The sequence below is a fragment of the Meleagris gallopavo genome, chromosome 5 (genome assembly GCF_905368555.1).
Source record: "Meleagris gallopavo chromosome 5, MGAL_WU_HG_1.1, whole genome shotgun sequence".
NCBI lineage: Eukaryota > Metazoa > Chordata > Aves > Galliformes > Phasianidae > Meleagris > Meleagris gallopavo.
In genome coordinates, this window is record NC_139408.1 from 10097998 (window position 1) to 10111729 (window position 13732).

At 37.0% G+C, this 13732-nt stretch overlaps 1 protein-coding gene across 3 annotated transcripts in view; it reads left to right on the forward strand.

Moving 5' to 3' along the window:
• The window catches only part of INSC (INSC spindle orientation adaptor protein), a 129720-nt gene that overhangs the window by 23895 nt on the left and 92093 nt on the right, over window positions 1–13732 (forward strand). For all 3 annotated transcript variants that reach the window (XM_085224205.1, XM_085224203.1, XM_085224204.1), the window contains exon 2: window positions 12616–12706. In XM_085224205.1, coding sequence (XP_085080331.1) covers window positions 12654–12706 — 53 coding nt within the window. In that variant the 5' untranslated portion in view covers window positions 12616–12653. The remainder of the gene's footprint in view (window positions 1–12615; window positions 12707–13732) is intronic.

Here is a 13732-nt window from a genome sequence, read left to right on the forward strand (position 1 = left end):
TTCTTTTTTAAAATAAATTTGGTTTCCTAGGTGCCAGGTGGCATGTGTTTAGAGAAAGAAAAATCTCATTGTGTGCAACTTGAAATCGTGCTTACAAAGAAAGCAGTTCTACAAGATGCTGCCTAATGGCACTCCTTGTGTGGTGTGATGACTGACTTCTGAAGTGGGCAGAACTGTATTATCTGGAGTTGCAAAATCAGTGTCTCTTAGAATGTTTACAATAACATCATGACGGTGATGAGTATTGCAGAGTGCGTTTTCTTGCTGTGGATTAAACAATTGATTCTGAAAGATTAAAATGCCCCACCTGCCTTCTTGCACACTTCTGTTTTGCCATGTCAAACAATATAAAATGAATGCTGCACTTCCCTCTATCTAATTGAATAATTTACTGTAAATAGCTGTCATTTACTTTAGAGCAGTAGGGGATCATTAGCCAAATGGATGTGAGTAAGTCATGCCTTTAATGCGTTAGAGGGGCCTAAAATGGAATCATCTAAATGGGACCATCAATACAGCATGCTGAATTAAGTCAGAGGCACTTAAAGCTTTAAGTCCTCTTTCTTGTAAATTACATGCTCCCTCGGCAGAAAGGTAATCAAGAACTTGCATAAAATATGGCATCTTTGTTTCAAAGCTTTATTTTTAGTGAAGAAAATAGTACAATTCAGATGACATGATTGGTAGGTATAACTGTGTTTTGGATTTCCCTCATTTTAATTACATTCCTTCCTCACTGATTGAAGACTTCTTGCTTGCAAATAGCTACTTGTGCTGACTAATATTGTCTCTATTCTGTAAATAAGATGAACAAGTAATAAAACTGCTTCTCTTGACTTTTATGAGTATATGACCTGATAATTATTTGCAGAAATTTGTGTTTTGTACATGCAATTTTAGCAAGGTCTTAACCCCTAAATATACCATATGTTTTGGATTTATTTCACCACTGAAATTACTGACAGGGCTATTGGGTATTTCAATGTGTTTGCATTTCTTATTGGTTTCTCCTGGCCTAAAGCTTATCTCTAGTTCTCCTGCTCTGTTCTGTGACATCCTGGAAGAGGTTGATCTTCATCTAGAATCAGAACATCTAATTTCAATCTTATTTGAAGAGGAGGAAGCAATGTAGGTAGCAACTGTCCTGAGGTACAAGATGATGATGATTTTTTTTTTTTTTTTTTTTTTTTTTTAAATTAGGGGTAACTTTAACTTTTGTTACTAAGGAGTGTGTTCCTTTATGCAGTTTGATGACATGGCTTCTAATGTCATCCATTCTGTGCTTACTGCTTTCTGAGTTGAGGTGAGTGCATGGGAACAAGTGGCACTTCCCTTCTGAGATCTAACTTTTCTCTCTCTTATTGTCATCTTATATGTCACCACCAAAGTTGGTGACAAACCTTATTGTAGAAAGCAGGATGACTTCCTTATTTCCATTCCTTAGCTGTAACCACTGTCCTCTACTTCCTGTAAATGATTTTTTTTTTCTTTTTTACTGAAATGGTTTATTTAAAGGTATATTCGTCTTATGCTTTGAAACTTTTCGGATTCTGCTTATGAACTGCTTTCACTTATATTGGATGAGTCATGAGTCAAAAGCTCCATCCTGTAGATCCACTATGAGTAATGCTCAGTATTTTCTTGGATTCCCTTTTAGAAGACTATAAAATTAAAAGAAGCATCTGTTTTGATATCTTAATGGACAATTAGGTGGCTGGGTCTCAGAATTGATTTACATTTAACACTGCAGTAATTTAAATTTTTTCCTCCAGTTCACTGATGTCCCTTTTCTTGCTTATATGTACATGTTGCTGGTCATAGCTGTTGATCTTAAGAAATAATTTTCAGTATTTGGGACTGCTATGTGGGCACCGATTGAACTTCTGGGGAGGGTTTTTCACTGAGGTATGTGATGACAGAAGCTATCAAAACTGGTCCATCCACACAAGTTTCAAATTGATATGTGGCACTGAAGTCATGGTAGTGAATGTAGAGAGAACGTAGTTTCAAAAAATCTTCTGTCATATAGGCATTGACTGAAACAGGTCACACACTGTTCCTCTGAAGCTTCTGTCTTGAGTCTTGCCCAAATAACTTGTATTTAAATGTAAACTGATATGTTCATTATCTACTGCTGGTGGGGACTGAATTGCCTCCTAGACTATTCAGACAGCAGATCCTCCCTCTTCTTGGATGCCATGACATTAGCACATGAGGAAATGCCTATTGGCAATACTCAGTAAGTTACTTCACAAGCCTGGCCCTCAGATATGTACTGGCATAATGTAAAAGTAATTTGGTACAGGCAGTTTTGAGGTCCAGATGATGTAAATGTGGATTTGTTGATAGATTCTTTAAGCTTTATGAACTCTAGAAAAAAAATAACAGGCATATCTGTGGATGGAATATATGCTCTATCCTCATAAAGGGTTATGAACATATCAATTTTATTGATGAGACTGATTATTGGCATTGGTAGTAGTAGGAGATGATGGGTTTTCGGAAGTGAGTAGAGATGTCTGGGGGGGACCTATCATGAAAAATGGAGACATAAAACTTATGAAGTCTCTATAGGAGGTGAACAGGGTGGCGTTGATGAAATGACCTCTCTGGGGAGATTTTAGAGTTTGCTTTGCAATGCTTGTCCTCTTCTTGTAAATGGGAGATAGTCTGCTCCCATATATTGCATGTAACAATAGAAATGAGACTTCAGACTGAAGTTTTAGATCAATGGATTAGTCTCAGCTAAGTTTTGGTGTGTTTCCACTGAAATGGTCAACACCAGACTTCTGGAAATGGATATTCAAGAAGAATTCATGCTTAAAAGTATTATTGCCTTTTAACTCCCCTCCATGGAGGGTTAGTAGTGTACAGACTCCCAGTGGAAGGGAATGACTAGGCTGTTTTGAAGATGACACTATTGTGCGCCTTTTTGACTTTCAGTGAAGTATTAGCAAGGAAATTCTGTGGCATAGCCATAAGTAATAGCAAGGCTCAAGCCAAATTTGTGGATAAAAGTTCAAGGTTATGGTGATGTTTTTCTATGCAAAGGAAAAATAGTCTGAGATTTGAACACTTTCAAGCTTAATAATTAGGAATTTCTTGAATTTGGCCACTTACAGCAAAAGCTTGACTCTAAAACCTTTACTTCCAGCTAATTCTGGTGTATGTTTCTCTATTGTTCCATCACAAACTATTAAAAACTCATGATAATAAGAAGACATTTATCAAAATATTAGCTATCTTTTGCAATGAGACTCTTACATCTTGAAAGAAAAAAAAATAAATTATTTTTTAATATCGCTTTTTAGAAAATGGTGAAAACTTATAATACGGACATCCTGGAACAGTTGATGAAGCATCTTGTCTTGTACTCAAAATCTGCTTGCCAGTTCCTCTGCGTAATATACTAGCGATCATCAACTGAGCAGCGCTGTCAATTTCTGTAGTTCTGCTGATATGTAAATTGCTGGAGTCTAGCAACTTGCTATGTATTTGGGAATTACAAATGAGAGAGAAGATATAGGCCATAATTTGTATGCCTTCCAAATTAAAGCAGTGCTTTTACACAATCACTTTTAAAATCAAAACGTGCAAAACTCTACTAACCTACGTACTCTTCCTTGGACGTTCAGTTTAGAAGGTCAGGTTTTAGAACAGGAGGAGAAAAGAAAAGGAAAACAAAACAAAAAAAAAACACAAGACAACACCATCTGAACATTTTTCCCCTGGAACTCAACTGTGTTTGAGTTTGACAGAGACTGAGTGGAGCACGTTGGTTTGAAGTAGGTTTTGCACTCTTCTCTCCAAGCTTTTCCCAAAACAAGGCTTGATCTCTTGCATAAGTCTAATGTGTACAGGCTGGCAAGTTCCCCTGAGCCTTTAGATCAGCTAAGGGCTTCCTGATGTGGTCTGACCGCCTTATACCTGTCCCAGAGATGCTGAATATGGGAGTGATCCTACAGAACAATTCATTATACTTGTAGTACTTCTGGGGATTCCCCATCTGCATTGTTATTGTAAGTTTTTGGCCCCTTCACATCACTCTTTGTGAAGGATGTAGGGAGAAAATATCTAACTGGATACTCTTGATAGTGGTTCAGAAATATAAATGCAGCAGTTTCTAATTTAGTAAAAGAAAAAAAGAAAAATCCCACTGCTGCTTTGTTGCTCGGCTTCTGTGTAGAATTATAATGGATATGCTACCTACTTCTGCTGACATACTGTCTGGGAGAGGTAATTGCAGTTATTGGAGGAAAAAAAGACAAAAAATATTCAAATCTTGCTGTGTGCTAAAATATTGTGGCTTTTGTATACAGGCACAAGCTTACTGTTTCTTTTTTCAGCTTGTAGGAAGTTTGTGTTGCCCTAGTGGATTTGTCTCCTAGAGAAGAGAATCTTTAAGGCAATTAGCATGAAACCTGGTACAGGTTAACACCCTTGCCGCAAAGTTGGCTTCCCTGTTTCTATGTTCTGTTAAAATAACTCTGATTGTTTTTCTTCTGTGTTAACTTTTCCATAGATCTCTAATGTCCTTTTGTTTCTCTTACCCAATGTGTAGAAGAAAAGGATGGTAAATTTTAGTGATAGAAGTAAGAAATTTGGTGATAATTAAAATAGAGATTGCTCGATAACTAAAGAGAGGTGATATTAGATTTCTGCATTTAACTTTTAGGTAAATGTGCATTTATTGACTAAAGTTGGTCTTAAGATTTTCAGAGTTGTGTCAACAAAAGCAATTGGATATCAACTCTGCAAAATGGACAAACTTAATGGCTGCTGGCAAATATTGTGAAAATACCACCACTGTTTACCATGTAATACCTCGTAATACTTCCAATAAAGACTCTGGAAGTGTGGGCTGTGACCTGAATTAATAATATTGTTTTGCTCATCTCTGTTTAAAATGTCAGGTATATATATATATATATATATATATATATATATATATATATATATATATTTTTTTTTCTGTAGGAGAATATCAATATAAGTAAAAAATGTCTTTCAGACTTCCTGTCTGACTAACTGAAACAGAAATTAAGAGAGATGAATTCCTTTTGTTACAAAAAAATGAATTGTAGACAGAGATGTGCAGGTGTAATTGTCCTCTTTCCTTGCAGCAGGCAAGTTACTTTTACATGTCCTTATTCTTCTCCCTTTATTGAAGCTGTTAAATACTAGGTTATCATATTCTCCTGGTACAAAACTCCAAGATTGGATTGCGTAATATCTGGCTTCAATTAAGTCACTTAATTTCTGTACATTTCCTACCTGAAGAGAGAGATGGCTTTTTTTTCTCTCTTCTCATTTTGAGTTTAACTGGCACTCTTTTAGTGTTTGTAGGAGGAATAGACTCCTACCTAAAAGCCCATGCTTACAAATAACAGTAAAACTGCTGTACTCTGTAAACTTTTCATCTGTAAAGCAAAGCCAACACGCAGAAGTGGAACTTTGCTTGAGTGAGGTGAGGCCGTGGAGTAAGTAGAGTCATTGTCCAAATCTGACACATTCAATGGGAGAATCAAAGCAACTTGATGAAAAAAAACATCAGTTTAAAGGAAAAAAAAAAAAAAAAAAGGTTTATGTACTAGAGTTTCAATTTTAAAGCAACATAACAGAGGTGTAAGAAGGGAGGGGTGGATAAATGCCCTTCCCACTTAAAGCAACATCTAAAAACTTCCTTGCCTGAGGATCTATTGAAAAATCATGGAGCAGATGTACAAAGAAATCTTTCATTGTGGTTTTCTTTAGATGTTAGTTCTTTTGCAGCTCACGTGTTGTCTTGTGCCGCATACCCGTGCCACAATTTTGCCTGAGGTTTAGTTCTACATTCCCTGTTGCTGTCAGCTGTCCTACAGGGTGCTGAGCCCAGCTGCAGGCCACTTGCTCAGAGTCGTGTACAGATCCCCCTTTGAAATCTGTTTGCAGTCTGCTGCTCCTATGGCATGTTGTTCTTCTCTTGCCACTGATTAGGCTGTGCATATATCCCTTTTGATTGCAATCTGTGCACTATGCAGTGGTGTTCTGACATAACAGCCCTTTTATTTCTGCTTTTTCCATGAGAATAGACTAGGGAGGAGACAAGGTCCCATCTCCAGGAGAATGGGAGAGATGAGATGAGTAGGTCTTTATGCTGGAATGTTTGCATGTGACTACTGTCAAGGGTAAAAGCAGGGAATTCCCCTTGTTCCTACTGACAATACAAATCCCTCTGGCCTGTAACTCAGGTGTTGGGGAAAAGGGCAGGAACTCCCTGGCCAGTGACCTGTGGCGATGGTGCAGAGTCCGGGCCATGTGCATCCACCAGCCATGGAACTTACAGCTGGTGATTCTACAGCTTATGTCTAGTCATGGAGGAGGAAAAAAAAGAAAAATAAAAAAGGTTATCCTTCGTCTGATGACAGTTGGACACCTGAGGGGAAAACCCTAGTGGCTGGGGGTCAGGGGGGCAGGTGTTGCTATGGTGATCCAGTGGGGAGACAAACTGGGCCACCAAACTGAGCATCTATTTTCAGAAAAATCTTGGAAGCCAAGAGACTGTTGCCAAGCAGGGATGTCTCTACTGTGAGTGGTTGGATTGAGGTTTGCTTTGATGCAGGTGATATCAAGCTGGTTTTTTCCTTGGTTAAAACAGGAAAGGAAACTCACGGTCTGCCAAAAAGCAAGGGAAATGTGAATGCAGTGGATCTGTACCTCTCAGCATTTTATGGCAGAGGATCTGTACCTCTCAGCATTTTATGGCAGTAAGCAGCATTAATGCTGCCTTTAGAACCGATAAACATTTTTATGTGGTGATTATTCTGCATTCCATAAAAGATAAAATATAGCTCTGGAGTGCACCAACTTGCCACCTATTATTCAGTTTCTGAACCTCAAAAGCAGATTCTTTTCCAGCCAAACTGTCTCTAAAATGCAAATTGCTAGGAATGTGACCGCTAATCAGTTTCCTCCCATAATACTGCCATGTATATAAATTGGTGTGCCACTTACAGAATGGGAGATTTTAAAGACTTTCACTGAGAAGATTTAAAAAAAAAAAAAAAAAAAAAAGCCAACTAAACGATCAGCTCAGTGGCTTTTTGCCCAAAATAACTTTTGATGGGGAGGGGCAGGTGGGAAGGCAATTGAGAATCAGTTACGCCCTTCTCTATCTTCTTATTTTAAATATTTAATAATGCAGTTTACAGTGATGTAAACTCTGTCTTTCTTGAGATTTTGTATCTAAATGGGAAAATTTGTGATAGATGTGTTTTAAGAAAAAAATATGCTTTAGTGAAAGAGCTAAAAGTATTGGAGATCTCTCCCATTCCTGATCTCTGGTTATATGAATACATGGTCACGGATAGTGCTGAATTATCTGGGTAACATGGGATTCTGCTTCCCCTTCCACTGCAATCAGATCTTCTGGTTGTATTGCAGGTATCCCACTTAGTGAATTTCTACACAATTCACTTGCTAAAATATAGATATTGAATGAACAATATCTCTTGCTTTTAAAGCAGATTTTTGCATTGTGGTGATCACAAAAACTCTTGTATGTGCAAGGAGAACATTCTGCAGGTTCTAAAACCAGGATGTGAATGAAGGAATTTCAAACATTATGTGAAAACAAACGAGTCTAATCCTAGGAGACAAGCTTTTTTTTTTTTTTTTTTTTTTTTTTTTCTTCTTCATCCTTTGATTCTTGACAGTTGGCAGTGTTGCACTTTGGCTAACTTATGATCTCTAAAATGAGGTAACCTTTCTGTAGTTTTCAGGATTATCTTCAACATGGGTAGATTCTGTCCACCTCTCTGTTGTTTTGAGGTTCTAAGGTATATCTGTGTACAGTCAGGCTAAGATGAGAAATACAAAAAAAGAAAACCCGCACAGATTTCAGTTTGAGTTATTATTTATATACATATGCATAGTGGATCCTGTCAAGGATGAACATAATTGTTTGAAATGAGATCTTCTCTGTAAAACAATAGGAAGATGGGAAACATAAAACATTAATTAGCTACTCAACACTGCTTCACATTTGATTATTGGTTCTGCAAGAACAGTTAATGTGAATGAATGCTGCAGGTAACACTTGCTAACCCTCCCTCTTACTCTTTTGGTTTGAACTTTGCTCTCTGGAAGCGTGGTACATACAATTGTATATGTAGTCCCATGCTAATAGAACCCAATTTAATGCACAGTTAAAAGGACTCTTCATTACTTCTTGCTATTGGTTTTATGGCTTCTTAGATTTGTGACACCCAGTTTAATATTGAGTTGACTTTTACTATTATAATTCATGCCAGTAAAAATCTGTTAAAATGCAAAATTACCGCAGGATCCTGAGGCTTCAGATGGCCAATATGAAAAGCTTCAGATGGACCAGGCATGTTGCTGAAGGGCACGGTGTATGTGTTTACTTTCCAGCTGATCACATAAATATTGTCAAAATTATGCTCTTAATTTGATTTGTGACATTCCATTAACAGTTGCTCCATGTACCAGAATAATAATAATAACTAATGATTCCCAGACTCCCAGAATTGTAAAATAAGGACAGGCTCTGTTTGGCAGAACAGATACCATGCTCTTAATATGGACAGGAACCGTTAATATTAATCAGATGAAGTATAGTCTAAAATGACTTCTGGCTAATGATTTGTTCTCAGCTGACTGTGCTACTTGCAGGTAACACACTGTTCTAATTCTGATGATTACTAATAATTGCATGCTAAATACATGGTTTTCTGTCTCTCAGAAAGAGAAATGATGTTCTTCATTGACCTTACTTTAAGATGTTACTGTTGAAATTGTGATGTTAGGGTGTTAGATGTGGGATGGCAAAAGTTCGTGGATTTGCCTTTTGATTTAAGCTTTTACAAGGATGGACATGAGAGCAGTGAATGAGTTCAAAATGTGAATTTAATTGTGTGACAGCCATAACTTAATTATTCAGAGCATCATTCTGTGATGAAGAGCTTCCTTAAGGCCACCAGTAGTAGGAGTTAATAAGTCACACTTATTTCACCTTGAATATGTGCTGTTACTGTGATGTTTTTAGACAAATTTATTTAAGAGAAACAGATCTAAGATCCTCCCTGTTCTTAATTAATTCCATAAGTTAAACTGGGAGATATGACAAGATTGATTCTGTTTTCCCAGAAGAAATAACGTTTTTCTTGGGGCGCTAAAAGCTGTCTTGTGCTTCAGAAGCTGCTCTCATACTAAAACAACCTTGAGGAAGAAGAGGCTCCCAGAAGGGAGTTCCTGTAATGCAGAAGGAATCCGCTCTTCTGGAACCAGCAGCTCGATGCACTGCTGTACTAGGAAGGCCTGGTTTCTGTTGGGTTGAGTCTCCTCCTTTAACGTATAGATAGGCTAGACAGTGAGCTTTAAGTTGTAGCACCAAGGTATGATGCACGTGTATGAGCAAGTTACCTCTTGTTAGTTTTTTTTTTTTGTTTGTTTGTTTTTTTGCCACGAATTTAGTTTTCTACTCTCACCGCTCTTTCTGTGAGCGGTCATTATATGCTGTTGCAGGATGAGGTTTTGTTTTCTGAAAGAAGCTTTTTTTTTTTTTTCTGGTAGTTTTCTGAAAGAAACTTTTGGCTGTCTTCAGTGGGAATAAAATGTGGCTTGTGGTCGTCTTATCTACATCTAATTAAACATAAGGAGATAACATTTTAAAAACTAATTCAGTGTTGACAGGATAAAGAGAAAGATGAAGGACATGAAGAGAGTCTGCCTTGAATACACAATGCTATCTACCAGGAGAATTAAACATGATCATAACTTATTTATGATGATGATGCAAGCGTATATAGAGACATTTATGTAAAATCCTATGGAAGTTATTAAAAGTTGGCCTTATTTAAGTCCAGGAATAAGTTTTTTTTATTATTATTATTTCAGCACAAGGGTGCTACTCAAACTTGTACCAAAATGACCAGTATTGCAAATCAGAAGCAGTGTTATTTTTGGTACGCTTGCCTAGGCAGCATGTCTGGCCAGCTGCAGGCCTGATCCAGCATTCAGTGAAAGCTGACGAAAAAAGATATAGCTTCTGCTAGTGCTTCCCGTGAGTATATACAGAGTAGATACATTTATTCTTATGCGTGCATAAGTTATACATATATGCAATGTGCGTAGCATTTATGTGCACTCTAGCTTGGGCTGAAAGTCTTGAGCTGAATTCTAATCATAATTTTGAGACAGATTAAGATATGGGTGAGGTATTTTGTTGTTTCTGGAACACGAATGACTTCTAAGTAGGAGTTGGTTATGTTTTTAAATTCTCTTAGCCATAATACATATACGTGTTTTGTAGACAGACAACATTTAAAAGCAAGAAAAAGCTGCATTTTTGTCATGTTTCTAATTTACAGAGAACAAAGAGATGCAGTAATCTAATTTATCTGTGTACAGTGTCATGTTTGTAAGTAATAGAATACATCAGATGCTCTAATGTGTATCTGTGGGTATACTACTAGTGGGCTCAGCTAACGGTGAAATAGCTTCAGCTTGTTGAGGAGCTGTTCATTTTGTAGAAGATGGTGAGTCCTGCGCTTGATGCTGAACAGGAGATGATCAGACTCCATCAAGACTATTTCTGCAAACTGAGAGAATACTTCCTGGTTCTTTACATGGTAGGAAAATTCATCCCAGAGATTAAGATTCTATACAGATATGTTTATCTTTGATTGTTCTGTCCCCAGGTGGAGATAGCGCCCGTCAGCTATTTGCAGTAAAACTGATTCTATGGTTATTTGCATTTGATATTGTTAAGTCTATTTGACAAAGACTTAAAAATAAAATAAAATAAAAATCTACTAATAGAGGGAAAAAAAAAAACTTTCTTCCAATTGCTAGAGCTGTTTGTACATCACATGAAAAATGATTTAAAAGAAAAAGGCAAGTACCAACAAACAAGCCTGCTTTTCTGATTGTGGAGTGTCATGGGAGCAGGAAAATGCGTACTAATATTTTCATGCTTGAATATGTAATAATTCAGATACAGTTCATCAAATATTGCACACTTGTAATTTAAAAAAAAAATTGAGTTTTTCATTATTGAAATTGCCCTTTAAAAAAGACAAAGCACATTTTTCTCATGTGCACCTAATTAAAAGAGTGTACTGAAATATGTGCTAGAATTGTTTTTGTACTTCTGGGGAGATTTGAGGTGGTAGGGCAGAGACAACATTACTCAAGTAATTTGGAGCTAGTAGTCAGCTGAGCATGTAGCACGTAGAACACGTTATTTTGGTTCTAATAACCCTATGTATTAGGGACACGCATTAGCAATAAGATCAAGTGGATAGGAAGGATGCTGAGGACTTATCTCAGCATCCATTAAGAGCAATTTGGAGTGGCAAAATTCTTGAATACTGACTGACTCAGCTTGCAGGAAGTAGACAACACAAAATGGCAGAATTTCACAAGTGGTTGCATCAAAAAAACATTCTCCCTTGGTTGGTGACAGATACATCATTAACTTCCCACTTCAAGTATTTTCTCTGAGTGAGATCTATTTATCTCAGGCTTTTCTTCACATCTAAGAAAGCGTTGTTTTCTCCACTCTTCCTGCCTCCTCCAAATTCTTTTATCTCCTCATTCTTCTTGAGTCATGGATTAATCTCTTCCTTAAAATATTTTACATTAGCTGTTCCTTCATCCATGTGGATGAGTGGGAATTGCTACATTATTTCTGTAGACTAAAGCATCTGGTTTCTGTTCAAAATATTCATTGATTTATAATGGATAATGCCCTAATGTAAGATGGGTGTGTGTGTTTTTTTTTTTTTCTTTTCTCTTAGAAGAAGATTATGGGAGGGAGATGGTTTCCACTTCCTTGGTACTTTCTTACTTTTTCCTGTACAATGATATTTGGAGGGTTCTTCTCAGGCAAAACATTGAGAAAGATGTTATACAGCAAAATGATATACAGCATTTTGAGCTAATAGAAAAACAAAATTACTTAATGTAGAAGGATCTTTTTTAGCAGTTGGACTTGATGAAGGTGTTTTCCAACCTGAGCAATTCTGTGATTCTATGATCTAATACTTGTATTACTTAGACAATGATAATTTTTCTGTAAATGTAATATTATAAGATTTCAAAATCATGTGACAGCGCACTTGCTTTAACTTTCAAGCTCTCTTTCTCATGATAGCCTGAAGAATTAATCTTGCACTGAGAAGAAATTTGTTTAGTTAATGCAACATGGCTTAAAAACAAGGCTGAATAATAGCTGTACTGACTCAGCAAAGTGTTCAGCCCAGGTGCCTCTGACCTGCATAGTAGTCTAAGAGGTTTGTTAATGTACAGAACCCTGTATTTTTTATGCAGTGAAATCATTGAATGGCTTGGGTTAGAAAGATCGTCTAGTTTCAATGCTCTGCTGCAGGCAGGATTGCCACCCACTAGATCAGGCACTAGATCGGGTAGCCCAGTGCCTACTGTGCTTACTGGCTCTGGTTATCTGATGGAGTTGTGTGGTATCCTGAGAAAAAAGTCTTTTGAATTTTTTCTAATGAGTTAACTCCACAAATTAGTAGAGAATACCATGCTGTGTTGGACTGAAGAGGCCTGAGTTTTCTGAGGTTTACTAAATGACTTTTTTCTTTCTAGATTGTGACCTATGGAGAAGAAAACATAAGGGGATAAATATGGCTTTTAAGGGTGAGGACCACTTAGATTCCCTTCCTTTACCTGTTCAGCGGTAAGTGGTACTCTTTTCATGCAGACTTAAGTGATTAAATGTTGCCAAAGCTACTTTATTATTTAGGATCCAAAGCTTGAATAAAAAAGTCATTTTTAAACACCTTTCTTGAATTTGTTTACATTCTCACTGGTAAATCATCACAGTAAATGCGCAGTTATTGTTTTAAATAAGTGAGCTTGCTTGTGGTACAGCCACGATAGTTTACTGGATTGGTTCTGTGTCATGATGGAAATCTCTAGCACTCCCTCTAATCTGAAAACTATTGGAAGTTATAAATATAAATTTACTGAGCCTCATTCAATTCCTCTACTTGTAACTGTGGTACTAATATTAAAGTTTCAGTAGAATCTTACCTATCACCTCGGGTGACTGGAAGTACTGGTGGCTCTATTAATCAATTGGATTTTAGAATCTGTCTTCAGGTTGGCAGCTAGTATCTGTAGCATAGTTTCACATCTGTGATAATGGAGGCTTCATGGAAAGGGAAAAATGGATAATGAATACAATCATTCTATGTTTTCATTGAGCTACAGTCTTGATATGTAGCATAATTGATTTTGTGGGCTGCTGAATACAGGGGTAAAATCAGAAGCAGGAAGGATTGAAATTTCATTATTTTTCTTAGTTGTCGTCAGGCCAAATTTTCTTTCCTGCAGTCAACTGGCTGCTGATGCGCATTCTCTGAATATGGGGCCTTTCTTCTCAATGAATTTGGTATTTCTCTGTTTTTCGCTATCCGAATATTCTAGCAGATATTTTGATAACACCATTGGGCTTTCAGTTGCAGAAAGACAATTTGGGTACACTGTCTTCTGGAAGAAATGTTAGGTGGAGGAAAACAGTTTGGGAATCCCAGATATGAAGTAAATGAGGACCATATATTGGATTCTATGTATTGGAAACCAGTGAATCCTAGAAATCCTGGGTAACCAGGTGTGAAATGGACTGGAATAAACAGTCATGAGGTATACTGTCATTCATTAGTTTTAATTTTTATTATGTGGGATGAAGCTGTGGAATATT